Here is a 15,838-nt window from a genome sequence, read left to right on the forward strand (position 1 = left end):
TTAAGAATGATCACTCATTCCCGAGCAAGTAGCTTACTTTACCGATAATCTGGCGACAGATTATCTTTGCGAAAACTGAGGTTTTCTTTGCAATATGACGCACTGCCATGGGAACGTTTAACTTCTTACTGAGATGAGGCTTTGAGATAGAGCAGCAATATTGGGTTACCATGGCAACAGGCAGTCCTTAGTGGAAAGGCAGAACATATGCACCCCTCTCCCCCGCCCGTCTGTCCAGCTTTCCGCATATCTCCATTTACCGCTTCCTCTAAACAGTGCTCTCCGTTGGAGATAGAGTGATTACCCCTCTGGAGGAATGCCTTCCTTAATTTAATATCTAGACTTTAACCCAGAGGAACCCAGGAGAGCAGCTGAAACCATTCACTGTCACCAGCTCCCTGGCTCAATTGATCATCATGATCTATAGCCCACTTAGTCTTACTGTGGCTAACATGCTTCAAACCTAGCAGATCCACAGTATGTGTCATGAATTCATATTTTTAATCAGTCAATACATATAAGCACAACACTATATCAAAACAAAGTAACAATAGACCTGTTATTAAAACAGTAGTGCTGGAGTCACAAAGGTGAATTTACTCAAATTAACAGGAAAAGATGACCCCCCACCCCCACTCTGTCCTGCCCACCCAGGACTCCCACAAATACGCTTTCTGGGTTTGCGGGTCCTGAAACTGTCTCCGTCTCGAGCAGCTGATCTTATTTTTGTAAGGTTATTTCAGTTGTGGAGGCCGTACTGAAACCCAAAATCCCCACAGTTACAGTTTCATAAACGCTTTATTCACTTTTACGCTTGAGGCATTTTTGTTCCCTCTGAATAAAAGAAAACACTTCCTGAAAATGTGTATGTTTTTGTGGGTGCCTGGGAGGAGACATGGCATTAAGTTGGGCACTCCTAAAGACTAAAGACTGGAGCTGCCTTTCTCTAAATGGCTGGGAATATGGTTTGGAACTGTCTGGAGTGTTGCTATGCTCACGTCTGTCTGAGATTTAGCCCTAATCACCCATGCAAATTGTCGTCAATTAGCATGTGGAGCACTGATCATCCATCTCTATTACCAGGCAATATAGCCATTAGCATCTCTGGAAGGGAGTATTTTATCTAATAAGCTCAGTGTACCACACACTGTCAGTTCAAATTATAGAATTTTTTAACCCACCTTTGAGGTGGATCTTTGCTTTTTCTGCTGCAATGAATTTTCTTGCTGAATTGGCAAATTTGACTCCACCTATCGTGGGATTTATACAATGCGGTTACAAATGTTTGTTTAACGCCCAAAAATCCTGACAACCATGTTGTATAGTTACTGTTAATATGTAATTTTCATCAAATAAAGTCTAACCATTTCAAACAAATATATCTTCAAATAGGTATTTCATAGTGGCCATGGCTGACCTGGGTTAAATACTTGAACTCTTTCAATGTAAATCCCTGATCTTTTTCAAAGAAACATGTTACTAACCAAATATTACATAGATTTATTTTTAAATTGTCATCAATCTGCAGGTATATCAAGTATTTCTTAGAATTATTTGATCTAGGTCTGGACCATGGGTGATTGCGCTCCAAAACTGGAAGTTCCAAACACATGGGAAAATGCGTTACTTGATCGGAAAAATACACAGCAATCTGTGTTCACTCGTCAGACCGAATGTGTAGAACAGGCAGCTCTCTTTTCAACACATTGTGCGGCATGTCTGTTGCAGCCAGCCATTTTGTTACACAACCTCCAGCTGTGTGACGCTAGATAGGAGTGGAATAAAGCAGGGATCAGCATATGGGGGACATGTGACTCTGTGTGAGACTGTGCGGAAGTGGGTCACTGGCAGTGGAGGGTGGCGCAGCTCATCTGTGAGTAGGAGGAAGAGACCGCTGTGTGTGTGTGTGTGTGTGTTCACAACCAGGGGAGCAGAAATAGCCAGGCCTCCATACAAACAGGGCAGTGTGTGCGGGCAGCCCCAAGCCAGCCAATAGGCAGTCAGCCAAGCAAGCGCAGTGCAGCAGGCAGAAGAACGGGCATCCGAATGTCGTTTAGGGCCCGAAGATATTCTGGAAAAATATCTCAAGCTTCAGTTTCACAAGACTAAAATAATATATCTAAAACATTTCTTATTTTACTGTCTGTTTTAAATGAGTTGTTTTAATGTAGGCAAAATTAGTCCCTCATTTTTAAAAATGAATTTTTCATTTTTAAATGCAGACTAAATATGTTATGCCGCAGAGTCTTGAATAAAATCTTGATCTTGCCAGTGCCAACTGTGGCCAGTAGTCCCACAGGATGATTTGATAACTAGCATTACTAGTATATCTAGTCCTGGGTTAGGGAGGGTTCATTCGGCTAGAATCCAGGTCTTATTACTCTCTGATCAATTGGGCGCCCATGGTCTGCTTGCTAAAGCTGCACATGCTGTGTCTTCTCCTGACTCATGTTTGTGCAAGCTTGAGAAACCAAGCAGCTGGAAACACCACGTGCTCGGGAGGTGAGAGCATGCTAATCTACGCTCTGTTATCGACTACGGGGGCTGTGGAATGAGACCGGTTGTATGTGGTCGGGCATACCAAATTTGGAAAAAAGCATAGAAATCATGCTTTACACCAATATTCATGAAGTATATATGAACCATTTTCATGTTTTTGTTTTGGTTTGAGCAAGGTATTGTTCTGTTGTACAAGAGGAGAGAATATGGCAACTATGTGGCAACCCCACTCACCCAGCAACTATTTCCTCACAGAGACGTATTCAATTGAATTAAAAAGCATTTTTCACTGACAGAGCCATGTAAGAAGCAGACGAGGGGTGAATGTGTAACTGTGTAATTAGGCCCGGTGTGGGCCACCATGACAGCAGCCATCATGCGGCCACCATTCAGGGTGCCCTGCCTCCCCCTCCTCCTCCTCTGGATGAACCCACATCCCGGCCCTTTTTCCCAAGGGCCCAGCCATGGGAAAGGGAGCCAACGCACCCCGATTCACACTTATCACCCTGGTGAAGGTCACTGCGGAAGGCTTGACGTATCCTCTCCACCGCGAACCATCAACAATCCTGCCTTCCACTGAGAGGAGCCTCCTCCTGCCCTGCCCCCATGAATAGCACCCATTGACCCATGAAAACTTCAGACAACCAAAATGAATTGGGCAACGGGTGTAACCGGAAATACTTTGAAATAGGAGAAAGCTTTTTATTGGCTTGAATGTACTTAGAAAATGAGTTTTATCTTTGACATACCACCTTACTTCAAAGGCCCAACTAAATAATCATTTGCACTATTTGTATTATACATAAAGAAAGAAAATAATATTAAGCCCAAGTTTTTATTCTGCCCACTACTGGAGGAGATGGCAACTGATCAACAGTGGGTCCATTTAGTAGGCTGCCAATCAGAAGTGCATTAGAAGTGAATATCCATTAGAAAACAGTCACGCCAATTTTATTATTTTCCTTCCATCTACAGTATACTGTGGCTTAATAAACACTTCAAATGTATGGGAAAAAGTGATTTCACAGTGTCTGTCAGTATAACTCAAGATGCAGGTTTAAAGGTATTAGAAGCAGGTTTTTAGTTTGGTTGCATTTGAGTTATTCAGCAATGTACCAAAGCACAGCCTGTACATTTCAACTGTGACTGTGGGGGCATAATACTCAGGAGATGATGTGCTCTGCATTAATGTTTTTGCCAGTGCCTTTGTGTGTTTCTGGGGGATCATCTGTATATGAAGGTTTTTTTTGGGATGCACTTAGATGGTGATTTGTGGGGAGGGGGCTTGGCGGTAGTGTCTTTTCTTGTATATTAACAATGTATTCATATGTTTCCTGCTCTGTATCAACATCGTATTTGAGGTGATCTCAGGTGGTGTTGGGTGAATCATCTGCTGTGTATTGAGTTTTGTTTGGGTGGGAGGCCATAGGTCGTGTTGGGGGTTGCCACATTAGCAGTGTTTTTTGTGGGATAAGGTGTTGGATAGTGTTATGGAGGTATGCTGTTCATTAAGTGTTTTTGGGGGCTTCCTTTGTGGATGCAAATATCGTATACTCACCAGGTGGTCATGGGGGGAGGTTTTCTGCTGTACGTTAACATAGTTTTTTTTCTTGGGGGTGGGGCTTTAGGTTGTGGGATCATCGATGCAGCTGATTGGAGAGCACCAGGCTGAGGATAGACAGCTCATTGCTGACATGGTGGTGGCCAGAATGAACCAGGTGCTCCCACGGACACCCACTCGCTCTCCCCAGAGGCCAACCACTGTCCAACCTCCACAGGTACGGGATGAAAGCAGTACAAACTCTGTACAAACCTTTGCAGCAACTTATACACAAGACAGACATTATACAGACATACAGGGGACCAGCGGGATACTTCCAAGTATTGCATATTCAACATACAAAGCAAGTGCTCTGTAGTAGCCTTCTTTATTTAGGGTGCCACCTAGTGTACAGTTGGTGAAGGTTTTTATTATTATATGAAAGCGCTATGTGAAAGCCGTTTATTTATTATGGTCATATTGAATTTTACACACCTGATAAATAGCAAAGAAAGAAATGTTTTGGTCAGTAGTAGTTTGAAAAATATCACAAATACTGATTTGTGATTTGCCGTTAGCAAATGGGATTAAATTTTAAATTCTAATTGCAATCCAAGTGTCTCTCCGCCTTGGAATATTATATTGTATCATACAATATATTGTATACTGTCACTTAGCACTGCTGCACTGCTGCTGCTAAAATGATATGACTTTTCTTTTGTTGTCATTGGGGAAAGGTGGACAGATTTTAAACAGGATGACAGACTAATTAACAAATACAGTGGCAGTTGGTGAGCTGAAAATTGGTGGGGTGGAAAACGTCCCCTAAAAAATCAGTCATTTTTTATTTGATTGATTATTACTACAGTTAATTCACAAAATACTCAATACCATCAAATATAGCTATTTCTCTTCAATTAAGCCATTAAGCAAATCATATCATTTAAATTTTGAAGCTCAAATTTTTTTTTATTGGTTGTTCTAAAAGCTAACTCAGTAGTTAACAGTGTGGTGTATCTTTGTTAAGTGTATTTAGTGATTAAAACAGATTTTTCTAAATTGAATGTATCATCTCCCTTACATTATGTGAAGAAGCTGCATGTTACCCGTTACACTTGTTAATCTAGGAAAATGAATGAAAACAGGTTGAGACACACAGGGCCGCAGATGGGGGGGTGGGGGGGGGGGGGGCACCTGGGACACTTTGTCCTGGGCTGAGGGTACGGGGTGTAACTGTTTTTAATTTTCTAGAAAATGTATTGGGGGGTAGGAGGGGGTTACATTTTGTCCTAGACCTGAGAATTTACAGCTGTGGCCCTGGAGTCCAATGATCAGTTTAAAGGAGTTTTCCACCCCACCCCCCAGTTTTCACCTCACCAACTGCCACTGAGCAAGAATTCTGTCTGCCTCTTTCACTCTCAGAATACTTTTTGTACTATGGCAGACATTTGGAGACCGGAGCTTATCATCACATTGCTAATATTCCTTCCCCACTCATCCACCTGGTTAGTCTTCAGGTGCATTACCTGGCACAGGCCTAGAACACTGCGCAGAGCCCTGAACACTTGTGCGCCACTGCACTTTTGTCTTTTAGAGCACCGTCCAAAAGGAAGGCCTGACTGACCCCAGCAAGATCCCTGCCCAGCGCCCACCACCACAAGGTTGTTTACAGTACATTCTCGACTGTAATGGCGTTGCAGTAGGACCAAAACAAGTCCAGGCGAAGTGATTTAGTCACTTAAAATCGGAATATCACCAAAAACAGGTCCAATTAACCTGAAGAAAGTGAATCAGAAACTGAAGTTTGGGAACAAAGTAATCTGTGCAATTCAGCAGTGTTTCAATGCTGGCCTGGACTATGTTTTTTCTATGCAGTGTCAAAATGTACTGTCCACTTGTTTACCTGTTGATGTGTGTGCTTGTATTGGCTGCCTTTGTGTCTATGTAAATCTTGTGGTTTTCTTCAGGGCTGTTATCGATAGTGTAAAAGACAAATTGTGCCTAAACTGAGTCTAGTGCTGCTGTGTCTTCTGTACTTTAATACCCATGTGTTATCGGGGTGATTATTATTATTTACATTCCTTTGCCTCTCACTTTCATTTAAAGTGACAAGTAGTGTTCATATTGTGTGGTGAAACACAGTTTGGGACCTCTCATTCTTCCATGAGCTCTTTGCTTATTTGTGCGTGCGTGTGTGTGCGTATGTGTATGTGTATGTGTACGTGCGTGTGTGTGTGCGTGTGGGCGTGCGCATGTGTGTGTTTGTGTGTGTGTGTGTGCACATATGTATGGGTGATATTGTTAATTATTTTGTTTATCCAGATCTATAAATATATATATTTTTCTTTTGCATGAGTGATTCAAAGACAGGTAAAGATGTATATCTGACTTTTGTGTTTACGTGTGGGATATACATGCGTATGTATATTCGATGATATTGCTTTATTATATCAAAGAGATGTTTTATCTGTACTGAGCATGAAAATTTTTTATGGTAAGATATAAATGTTGTCCAGAGTATTTCTAAATATAAATATAAAATATCTAATATACATATATATATAAATTATATATATATATATATATATATATATATATATATATATATATATATATATAAGAAAATGCATATGATGGAAAATGAGCAAGTAGTTTCCCATGATGTTTCAGCAATATAGATAAAAAATCAAGCGCAGCTCACCTGATAGTTTGTTTATATATATACATTTGGTTTTATATTCACCATTTATTTCTGTCATTACTTTCAAAGAAAGGGCACATATTTATTTATTTATTTTCCTTTTTCCTTCCTTTTTACCTTAGTGCTAAATTTAAATCCACCGGTGTGTGGTCCATGTTTTATTTACCTTTATTTTTAGTGCCATTGTCATTTTGCTCCAATACATTCTGCAGTGAATGTTAAGACAAACATGTTGTATCTGACTGGAGGCAGAGCAGTGCTTTAACAAGCTTTTTAATAAGTTGACTGTTCCTATGCACTCAGTTGAGCAACAGGTGTTTATTGTGAAGCTGTTAGACTTTGTAAAACAGGAGATCTTTAACAATAGATCATTTAATGAAAGCGAAGTCAATGTTATTTTGGCATTTGCTTATTATGCCGACAGAACAAACATTCCTTTTTATCACTGTCCGCAGCTGTTTGGCTTGATGTAAACAAAGCGAAATTGCAGAGACATCCCTTCTCCATTTGAGAGGGTATCAAATGTATTATTGCAGTCAGGACATTTTATGTAAGGGAACTACTTGTTGACTTGGGAGAGCTTTTGATTGTTATACTCACAATGGCTATATTCCTTTGTGGCAGTTATTTTAAAATAAGCCTTTTAACCAAAATCGGATGCAGTATATGCATGTTGTAAGCCATGCCATTGTCTACCAGAGAACTATGTATTGCTTATAAACACAGTTTAGGTGTTCATAATGTGCAATATCTTGCAGGATTCAGAATGACCCTTGTTCTACTAATGTGAGAGATAATGAACCTGCTTCTAATACAAAAGCTCTAGGTAGACAGAGCCCCAAGCACTGATCCTGGGCTAGCAAGTCCACTCCTAATTCTAACCCCATTCCTAAACCCCCCACCCCATTTATACAACAAGGAGCTAAACCTGATCCTGTGCCAGTTCATAGGGGTGCTGTCTACATCAATAAAATATATACAGTACAGCACCACACTTAAGTAAGCACCTCAATGACTGTTAAAGTTCTCAGAGTCAAAACCTTGTGTGAGGTGTTCATTTTTTGTAATATACAGCCTCTGATATTTTCTAACCTGTAACTCCAAATTAACAAGTGCAATAGATGTTGCAATCAGATCAACAGCTGAGTTACTTACAGGTTTGAAAAATGTTGAAACGTATGTCCTATAAGTATAATTTGACTTCAAGAACGTGATAGAATACCTTTTTGTTTTGTATTACTTGTTAGTTTGATGTAAAATCATGTGTTCCCAGAGGAATACAGGGTATGTGAGTTATTCACATCCTAAAAGGGATCCGTTCATTTCCTGCAGAAGAGAAAACAACAATTGCACTGAACATTGGTGTTTTATAGGGCCCAGATATCATATTTCTACATATATAAATACATGAATATATAAGTAAAATATTTTAAATGAAATTAATCAAATTTAACAGTTGTGGGGATTCAAAGTATGTTTAGTGATATATCTATTAACAAATTGTTTGCTTTCTCATCAATTAACATTCATCAGAAGGCCATTGATGCAGATGTACCATTATCACACTTCTAAGTCTGATGCACTGTGTGTTAGCGTATACTGTATAGCCTCTTCTCCTTGCATGCTGTGGAAGAGCAAATGTGGATACATTTACAGCTATACTTGCATGGTGATTCACTGTAGAATTTAGACAAGCGACAGTTTAATCAAGTGGAAATTTACCATGAAAACGTGATGTGTTTTGTTGTAAATGTGGCCAAAAATCTATTGAGTGTCAAAGTACAATTTGTTGATTTGCTTTGAATGAAAACAAGGGTTAAGCAATTATGTTGTTAATGAGGTCGGAAAAATTGCTTTTTTGTGAACCACTGCATTTCAGATCTCTCCATACACTAAGATCAGTTTAGCAATTTTTATGGCTAATCTTGTAGTTTTCAGGGGGGGTCTTGGTAATGTTTTGGATTCACAAAATTGGATTTCCAAACTTTCACAACAGTCTCACTTTCTGCATTATGTACTGTTAACTCTATGGTCAGATTCTCAAAACTGTGATTTTTTCAGCAAATAAGTGAGACCAGTGCAGTGAGAACTATACCCTGGTTCTCATATCTGTGTGCTGTGGGCAAAGTGTTTGGGTTCCATCAATGCTAAACCAGATGGGTTTATACGTGACTGGACAGCTTTGAAAATGCATAAGTTAGTCCTTTTTAAATCCAGTACTTTGGTTGATTAAAAAATAAGGTTGTGGAAAACTTTCCCCCGGCTTCTTTCCTCACACATTTGGCCCTTTTTTTCTCTCCCAAGCAATAAAGCTTCCTTTGCAAGATTCATATGTTCTGTGTTGCAATATTTGTTACTAAATTGTGTATTTGATTTAATTTCAGTTTTTATCCTCTAAACTAACATGCATCTGTATTTTAGTGGGGCTATAATCTGACCCTGATTTGTGCAGTCTTGGTCCAGAGGTCAAGGGTCAAGGAGTAAGGGGGGGGGGGGGGGGGAATCTTGAAGCTTTGCCTAACACTGAACTGGGGGGAGGGTTTGATCTGTACACAGTCAAAAAATAAACCACATAGAATCCCATAAACTATAATCTATTTTTGTGACACAGTTCAAATAATGAGGAAATGTACAAACTACATGAAGACTAATTAACACCACACCACTGGTATTAGCAGATGCCTCATTATAGCCTACATAAATGCTATAAATTATGACATTATTCATAATGTGTTTAAAATTTGACTACACAGTATTAACTTCATTAAATATGTATTAACATTATTCATCACCTACTAGACCTGAAGTCACCTCCTAATTGGTACAGTTGAAATGACTTCCACCCACTTCCATGCTGAACATTAATCATAGTCTACATCTACACTCTTTTCTAAATGCTCCCTATGATACATAGGTAAAGATATGAATATCAAATTAGCAAACAGAAATTTAATTCAGATAGGAACCGCTACAAGCCTATCACATGAATCTACAGTTTGTGTAACTAAAAAGTGCAGTCGTATTTTTTCTTTTTTTGTTGTTGTCATTGTTGTTGTTTTCTTGGGGAAAAGTGGACTAGGTAGTGTATAAACATATTTTTCTGTCTTTGTGTGTCAAGTCACAAGCAATCATTTGGATATTTAATAGATACATGAATAAATGTAAGGTGAAAGAAGTGCTTAGGCAAATAGCCCTACACTTTGACAAGCTGATACAATTTCCACCCAGTCAAGCATGCATCTTCTTCTTTGCCTTGCCTCTGATGCATGTACAGTGATGTATTGCGATGGACTGGCTACAGTACTCCCCTCCCCCACCTCCTACCCCCCACCCCAACCCTAGGCCATCCAATCCCCTTCCCCCTGCTTTTCCCTCCGCAGCTCCCTGGCATTTTGACTGTACCTGGCTTTGGTTGTATTCCCTCTGTCTGCTGTCCTTAGAAGCATCCCTGGATGGCTTGCTTCCCTCCCTGGACTGATCTTTCTGTCTTTACCTCAAGTCTGACCTGTTGTCTGGTTATATTTTCCAATTTAGCTGTCTGTAAAACACAGACCAAACAAATAAAAATACTTCAAACAACAGGTGCTGGATTTAAAATCTGTTTTATTTTGTGCAGTCTTGACCTTTTTTTGTGTTTTGTTTTTCTTTTTTCTTTGTCTTTCTTTTCCTGTATATAAATGTTGTAACATTATGAAGTGTTTCTTGTACTGAACCTAGGGGGCTCAGGACAACCCCAAGATTCGCAATCTCAAAGTCAGGAGCCTCCGTCAGAGCCAGCTCCGGGCGGTTCTGTGCAAGACCCCACTCCCCAGCCAACTCCCGCCCCGACCACACAGCAGCCCCAGCCCCAGCCCCAGGGGGCGCCCGCTCCAGGGAAGCCTGCAGCCAAGCAGTCCAAGCCCCCGCCTCCAAAACCACTGCCCCCAAAACCACTCCCGCCCATTCGGCAGAACTCCAAACCTCAGGTTCAGCCCAAACCCCAGACTCCGCCTCTTCCGGTCAAGGCCCAGCCTAAGGCCCAGCCAGAGCCTCAGGCTCAAGCCCAGGTCCCGCCCCAAGCCCAAGACCCCACCCCTGACTCCGCCCCCGCCAAAGCCAAACCTCTTCCTGAGGAGCAGCAGTCGGCACAGCAGAAGGCACAGCCTCATCCACAGCTTAAGTAAGAGCCTCTCTCACACCCGTCCCCCTCTTTTATTTATATTTGGAGGCATGTCTCAACATATAAATTATAAATACAAAAATATAGCCCTTTAATGCTCTACAAACTGACAACTGACACACATTAAAATGTTATTACACCTGTAAGCCACTGTTATTTTCTAAGAATTTGATTGGCAGAACTAATGGTCTTCAGTTGCTTCTACTTTCAAAATACGATACCCTCCGACAGCACTGTAGATGTGTAGTAGAGAAAACGCTCCATTTTGCAAATCTGTAGAATCTAACTGGTAGCTAAGAACCTCATGTTTTTCTTTGCAGCCAGCAGGGTTAGTTGGACCTCTGCATATTTCATATTGTTCTCTCCCAGGCTGCCACTTTTATAAAAACATTAGCATGCAGTAAACGTTGATTGAATACATGGTGTCACTTATTTAAATTGAGCGAGTGACTGAGGGTGCTCCTCTCATGTGCCGCTGTTTGTTTTCCAGTAAATCGCAGTCCCTGACCAACGCCTTCAGCGCCTTCAGCGACGCGTCCTTCTTCCGCTCCAGCAACGAGGACGAGGCCAAAGCCGAGACCATTCGAAACTTGCGAAAGTCTTTCGCCAGCCTGTTCTCTGACTAGATGCCAGTGTTCAGGCGTTGGAATGGCGGATGGCTTGGTCCAATTTAAGTCTTTTTCTGGGTGTCAAAATGAATTATATGTCAACTGTATAGATCCTACCCTCCCACTTGTTCTGTTCCATGCCTGATTGTCAATTAAGCAATATAAAGTACTGTATGCTGTAATAGTTCTGGTGACTGACAGGCCAGTGGTGCAAGTCTAAGAGTTCTCAGGCTGGTAGAGGGCATCCTTTCACATGGTGATGCAGTGAGATCTGACAGTCAGGGGTTCAGCAGGGGAAATCAGGAGAAATATCTGTGTCCACTTATGCTTTGCTGTTGTAGCATTATTGTGACCATGTATTTTCACAGACAAGTATCTGCAATTGGTTACCCTGGTTCTACTCTTCGTGGGTGTGTGTGTGTGTGTGTGTGCGTGCATGTGCGTGTGCGTGCGTGTGAATGTGTATTTGCCTAGAGATTAATTTGTTAGTGGGATATTTTCAAAATGGTCACTTTTGCCAGCATTCCAGATCACTGCTTCATGTGCTTGCAACTAATCTTGGTGTCCAGCACTTGCCAATGTCTCACTTTACCCATGACTGCTGAAAACTCATCGCTGTTTTATGTAGAACTTTAAACTTGTTGTGTACTGCTCTGTACGTGTCACCTCTGGAGTTTAGTTTGTGTATTAATTTCTTGGGGTTTTTTGGCTTCATATTGTTCAGTTTGTATTGTGCTTTATTTGTACCCAATGCTGCTTTGCATGATCCAGTGACAATTGTTTACTATCTATCTAGCTGTCAATAAACATGTTGCGCATCACTCAGTTAACTGACTACTGATCTGTGCATTGACAAAAGCCAGTCAAAGGGATCGTTCACTTTCAGAGTTGGTGTATATTATTTCAAGTTTACTGCAAGTTTTAAATTGGCCCAGTCAGTGTTTGTGTATGATGAAGAATATTTTAGATAAATAAGGAAATTACCTGCCGGCTTTACAGTGGCAGATGGTGGGGCATTCAGAGGCCTGTGGACTAAAGCAAGAAGATATACTTAAAGTAACTGCAGAATAGACTTATACAGTAATGTTATGTTTCCAGAGATTATACATATAAATAGATCCATTTTTTATTTTCTCTGGAGGCATAATGTCACTGTACAAGCTGCTTTGGACACACTTGAAGTGTATTTTCTTGCTTTAGACTGCAAACAACAGAGATTGCCTGTACTTGCCGTCAAAAACAAAATGGTAACTATAGTATCTTCTCTAAATATTTAATATTTGCTTTATCACAAACAAAAACTTTCTGGGCCATTTTAAAACATGCACTAAAACTGAAATTATTCGTTTTTTTAACACAGAAAGTGAATAATCCTTTTATCCATTGTGTATTCATTTTCATTCACAATGACTAACAAATTGTAAAACATCTTTCAAAAATATACATGAAATTATATTTTAAAAAGTCTTTAAATATGAAAATGTGTGGGTATGCAGGAGAGGGTATGATCAGTGTCCTATTTCAAGCCACATTTAAAATTTTCAGATTTCACCATTTGATCTTGGTCAATACCTATCACTGTATGTTTGAAACTTCTTTCCTGTGATGGTTCCTTTATCAGAGATTGAAGTACCGCAACAAAATGCTGGTAACGCAGACAAGATAAAAGATGGACAAAATTCCAAAATCATTTAGTAAATGACACTTCAATTTATGGCCAGCAGATGGCAACTTAAGACAGCTTTTAAGGTCAGAATATTGCACCGCTTGCAAAAAAAGGAGAAGCCCAACATGGCAGCACCGTCCACGTGTTTTAACCAATATTTAAGTACACTTTGAGGGTATGCAAATGCAATTTCTTACAAAACACAGATGGATGATCAAATTCATAAAATGGCACATTAACAGCAAACTACTGGCCATCTGAACAAAGTGAAATACCACAAAAAAAAATGTTACGGAAAGAATAATATATTACAGTAAACAAAATTGGGATGATTTGCACAGCTTACTTCTTTTTTAACTGCTACCGCTAAAAAAAATATGCTGAGTCAGTCAGTGATCTGTTGAAGTGGAAAGTCTGCATTTTCTGCTGGAACACAGGGGACCATTAACTGTGGGAACTCAGTCAGTCTGACCACTGTGGTCAGTCCCACGCAGCAGTGTCATGCTGGGAGTAAACTGTTTATTGTGCTTGTTTTGGTGCCCGTCCTGACCATGGGGAGTTCCACACCATTTAATCTCCATAGAATGCCCCGGAGGATACCATAGATTATACTGTAAACTCATAGGCTATCAGTCTTTTTCTTCTGCTTAGTTCTGGTTGTCCATTTCTTGCGTGTATTAAAGCAAACTCTGGCCGTTTTTCGCGGACTCAATGTATATATATATTTATTATTTATTTATTTTTAATTTTTTTTAAACAAGGATCTGCTGAGTGGCTCATTCTGTTAAGGCCCTGTCCCAATGGATGACTTAGCCCTGTGGCCTGTTATTGAATCTGGACTGTGCTAATGCCGGGCAAAGCATAACTGGCTGCAGCATTGCCCAGGGAGGGAGGAACTCAATCTGCAGGGATGTCTCTGTTTCATTGCTCACCGCATTGACCCCTGCTGGTCAATCAGGCCCTACAGTCTGCTTGCCCAAGCTGCACTTGAACCATCTTCTTCCAACTCATGTCTGTGCGAAATCACACTGTGCTCTGCAGCATCCACATGAAGAAGAAGCTCGAGATTACACGTTTCAGAGGAGATCACCTGCTGTCTGCGTCCTCCCAAATTCATTACTGAGGTTGCAACAGTAAGTGCAGCTGGTGAAGGCAATTGTTTATTCCAAATGAGGGGAAAGGGGGAAGATTTTTTAATAAATGCACATAGGGAGTATTTCCATTGCCTCAACTGTGGTTTGAATCTGCAGGCTCTGAAGAACAATCTGTTGCTTTACCGTGACATTACACTGCCTCTCCTTTATTTTGAAACTATCACAGAACAATAAAGTAATCCGTCGTCAATGTATGATACCTGCAGGCAGATTAGAAAAGACAAAGTGTAAAATAACCATTGGAAATATGTTCATGTACCAGCAATTATGTCAAGTTACTGGTGTTACAGATCATTATTTTACAGTTAAAGTGAATTCTGTGAATGCCCTGTGGTGTTTCTATCGTGAGTCAGGTGAATTCTGTCATCATGTTATTTTAAATAGAATTTGTACCCAAGTCTGGATGGTTGAAATATTGTAACGCAATCTAGTGTTTATGTGTGTGTGTGTGTGTGTGTGTGTGTGTGTGTGTGTGTTGGGGGGGATGGGGGGATGGGGGGTGATGTGTAGGCATGTCCCCCCTGGACAGGTACCAGTTTATTACAGATTGTAGGATGTTAAACTGTGTCAACTTGGTTTAAATTTCAGGGGCATTGTATATCATCCTACCAATCATAAATTCATAAATTTCTTGTCTTCCTGAGAAAACAAGTTTACATCCAGTGCAAGAAAGGTGTGGTGCTTGGGTTAGCTCAACAACTCAGCATGCTATCCACTAATGCACTTCTTTCAAATGCATTGTCAATGCATTGTATATGGAATTCATTTTGGGATTTGTTCTGCCTCTTGTATATCTTTATTTTATTTTTTATTTTCCCCAATATAAGCTTCAAAACCAAATTGGCTACACTTGGAAGATGTATGTTCACAGAACACTGTATTGTCGCAAAAGATTCAAAGAACTGTTGCAAATTGATTATGAGCAGCAACGTTTTCAGATTAGCATTTTCCTTGACTCAGCATGATGGTAAGTGCGCTAAATTGAGAATTTAGGTTCTGTAGGCAGAATTTATAGGCTACTAGGCGTCCCATACTGGTGATATGATTTTTTTAATCCGTTTTTTCTTTTAGACTGAAGTAACTTTGTGTCTTAATTCAGTGGCACCGATTCAACTCTACATACAATATAGGCTACACATACCACTCTCTCAACTAAATTTAGCTAAATTTGCTTTCCGTAGTAGGCTACAAGAACATTTGTGAACAAGTAACACAGACACGTTCCCTGTGATCGTACACTAGTTCAAACATCATAACTTTAAATGTGACAAATACACTGACGTTAAATATGCAAATGATCTCATTTACAGACCTTTATTATAATTACGTGGGGAAATGGCAGTAAATGACAATAAGACGTTGTCATGGAGTTCTATCCTACCAACTAGGATTAATCGAGCAATTTAATCACTCACGTTAAAAAGGGAAAGCCTTGGTTTCCGCATTTTGTTCCATGTGATCCAGGCTGCATGTGATCCCCCCTGTGCGTGCTCCTCTGGGAGGGGAAACAG

General features: G+C 40.3%; 1 protein-coding gene and 1 long non-coding RNA gene across 2 annotated transcripts in view; one reads left to right on the plus strand and one right to left on the minus strand.

Annotated features, from left to right (window-relative positions):
* Positions 1-12,337, plus strand: part of syn2b (synapsin IIb) — a 62,582-nt gene extending 50,245 nt beyond the window's left edge. The window contains exons 10-13 of the mRNA XM_035387035.1: positions 4,128-4,277; positions 5,634-5,700; positions 10,458-10,899; positions 11,390-12,337. Coding sequence (XP_035242926.1) covers positions 4,128-4,277; positions 5,634-5,700; positions 10,458-10,899; positions 11,390-11,525 — 795 coding nt within the window. The 3' untranslated portion in view covers positions 11,526-12,337. The remainder of the gene's footprint in view (positions 1-4,127; positions 4,278-5,633; positions 5,701-10,457; positions 10,900-11,389) is intronic.
* An 860-nt stretch (positions 12,338-13,197) lies between these two features.
* Positions 13,198-15,827, minus strand: LOC118210680. The gene is made up of 2 exons (XR_004761894.1): positions 15,743-15,827; positions 13,198-14,527 (listed from the first exon to the last, which is right to left on the minus strand). It is a non-coding gene; the product is annotated as an uncharacterized LOC118210680 (long non-coding RNA).
* Between the last annotated feature and the right edge of the window lie 11 nt (positions 15,828-15,838).

Source organism: Anguilla anguilla, chromosome 13 (genome assembly GCF_013347855.1).
Source record: "Anguilla anguilla isolate fAngAng1 chromosome 13, fAngAng1.pri, whole genome shotgun sequence".
Classification (NCBI taxonomy): domain Eukaryota; kingdom Metazoa; phylum Chordata; class Actinopteri; order Anguilliformes; family Anguillidae; genus Anguilla; species Anguilla anguilla.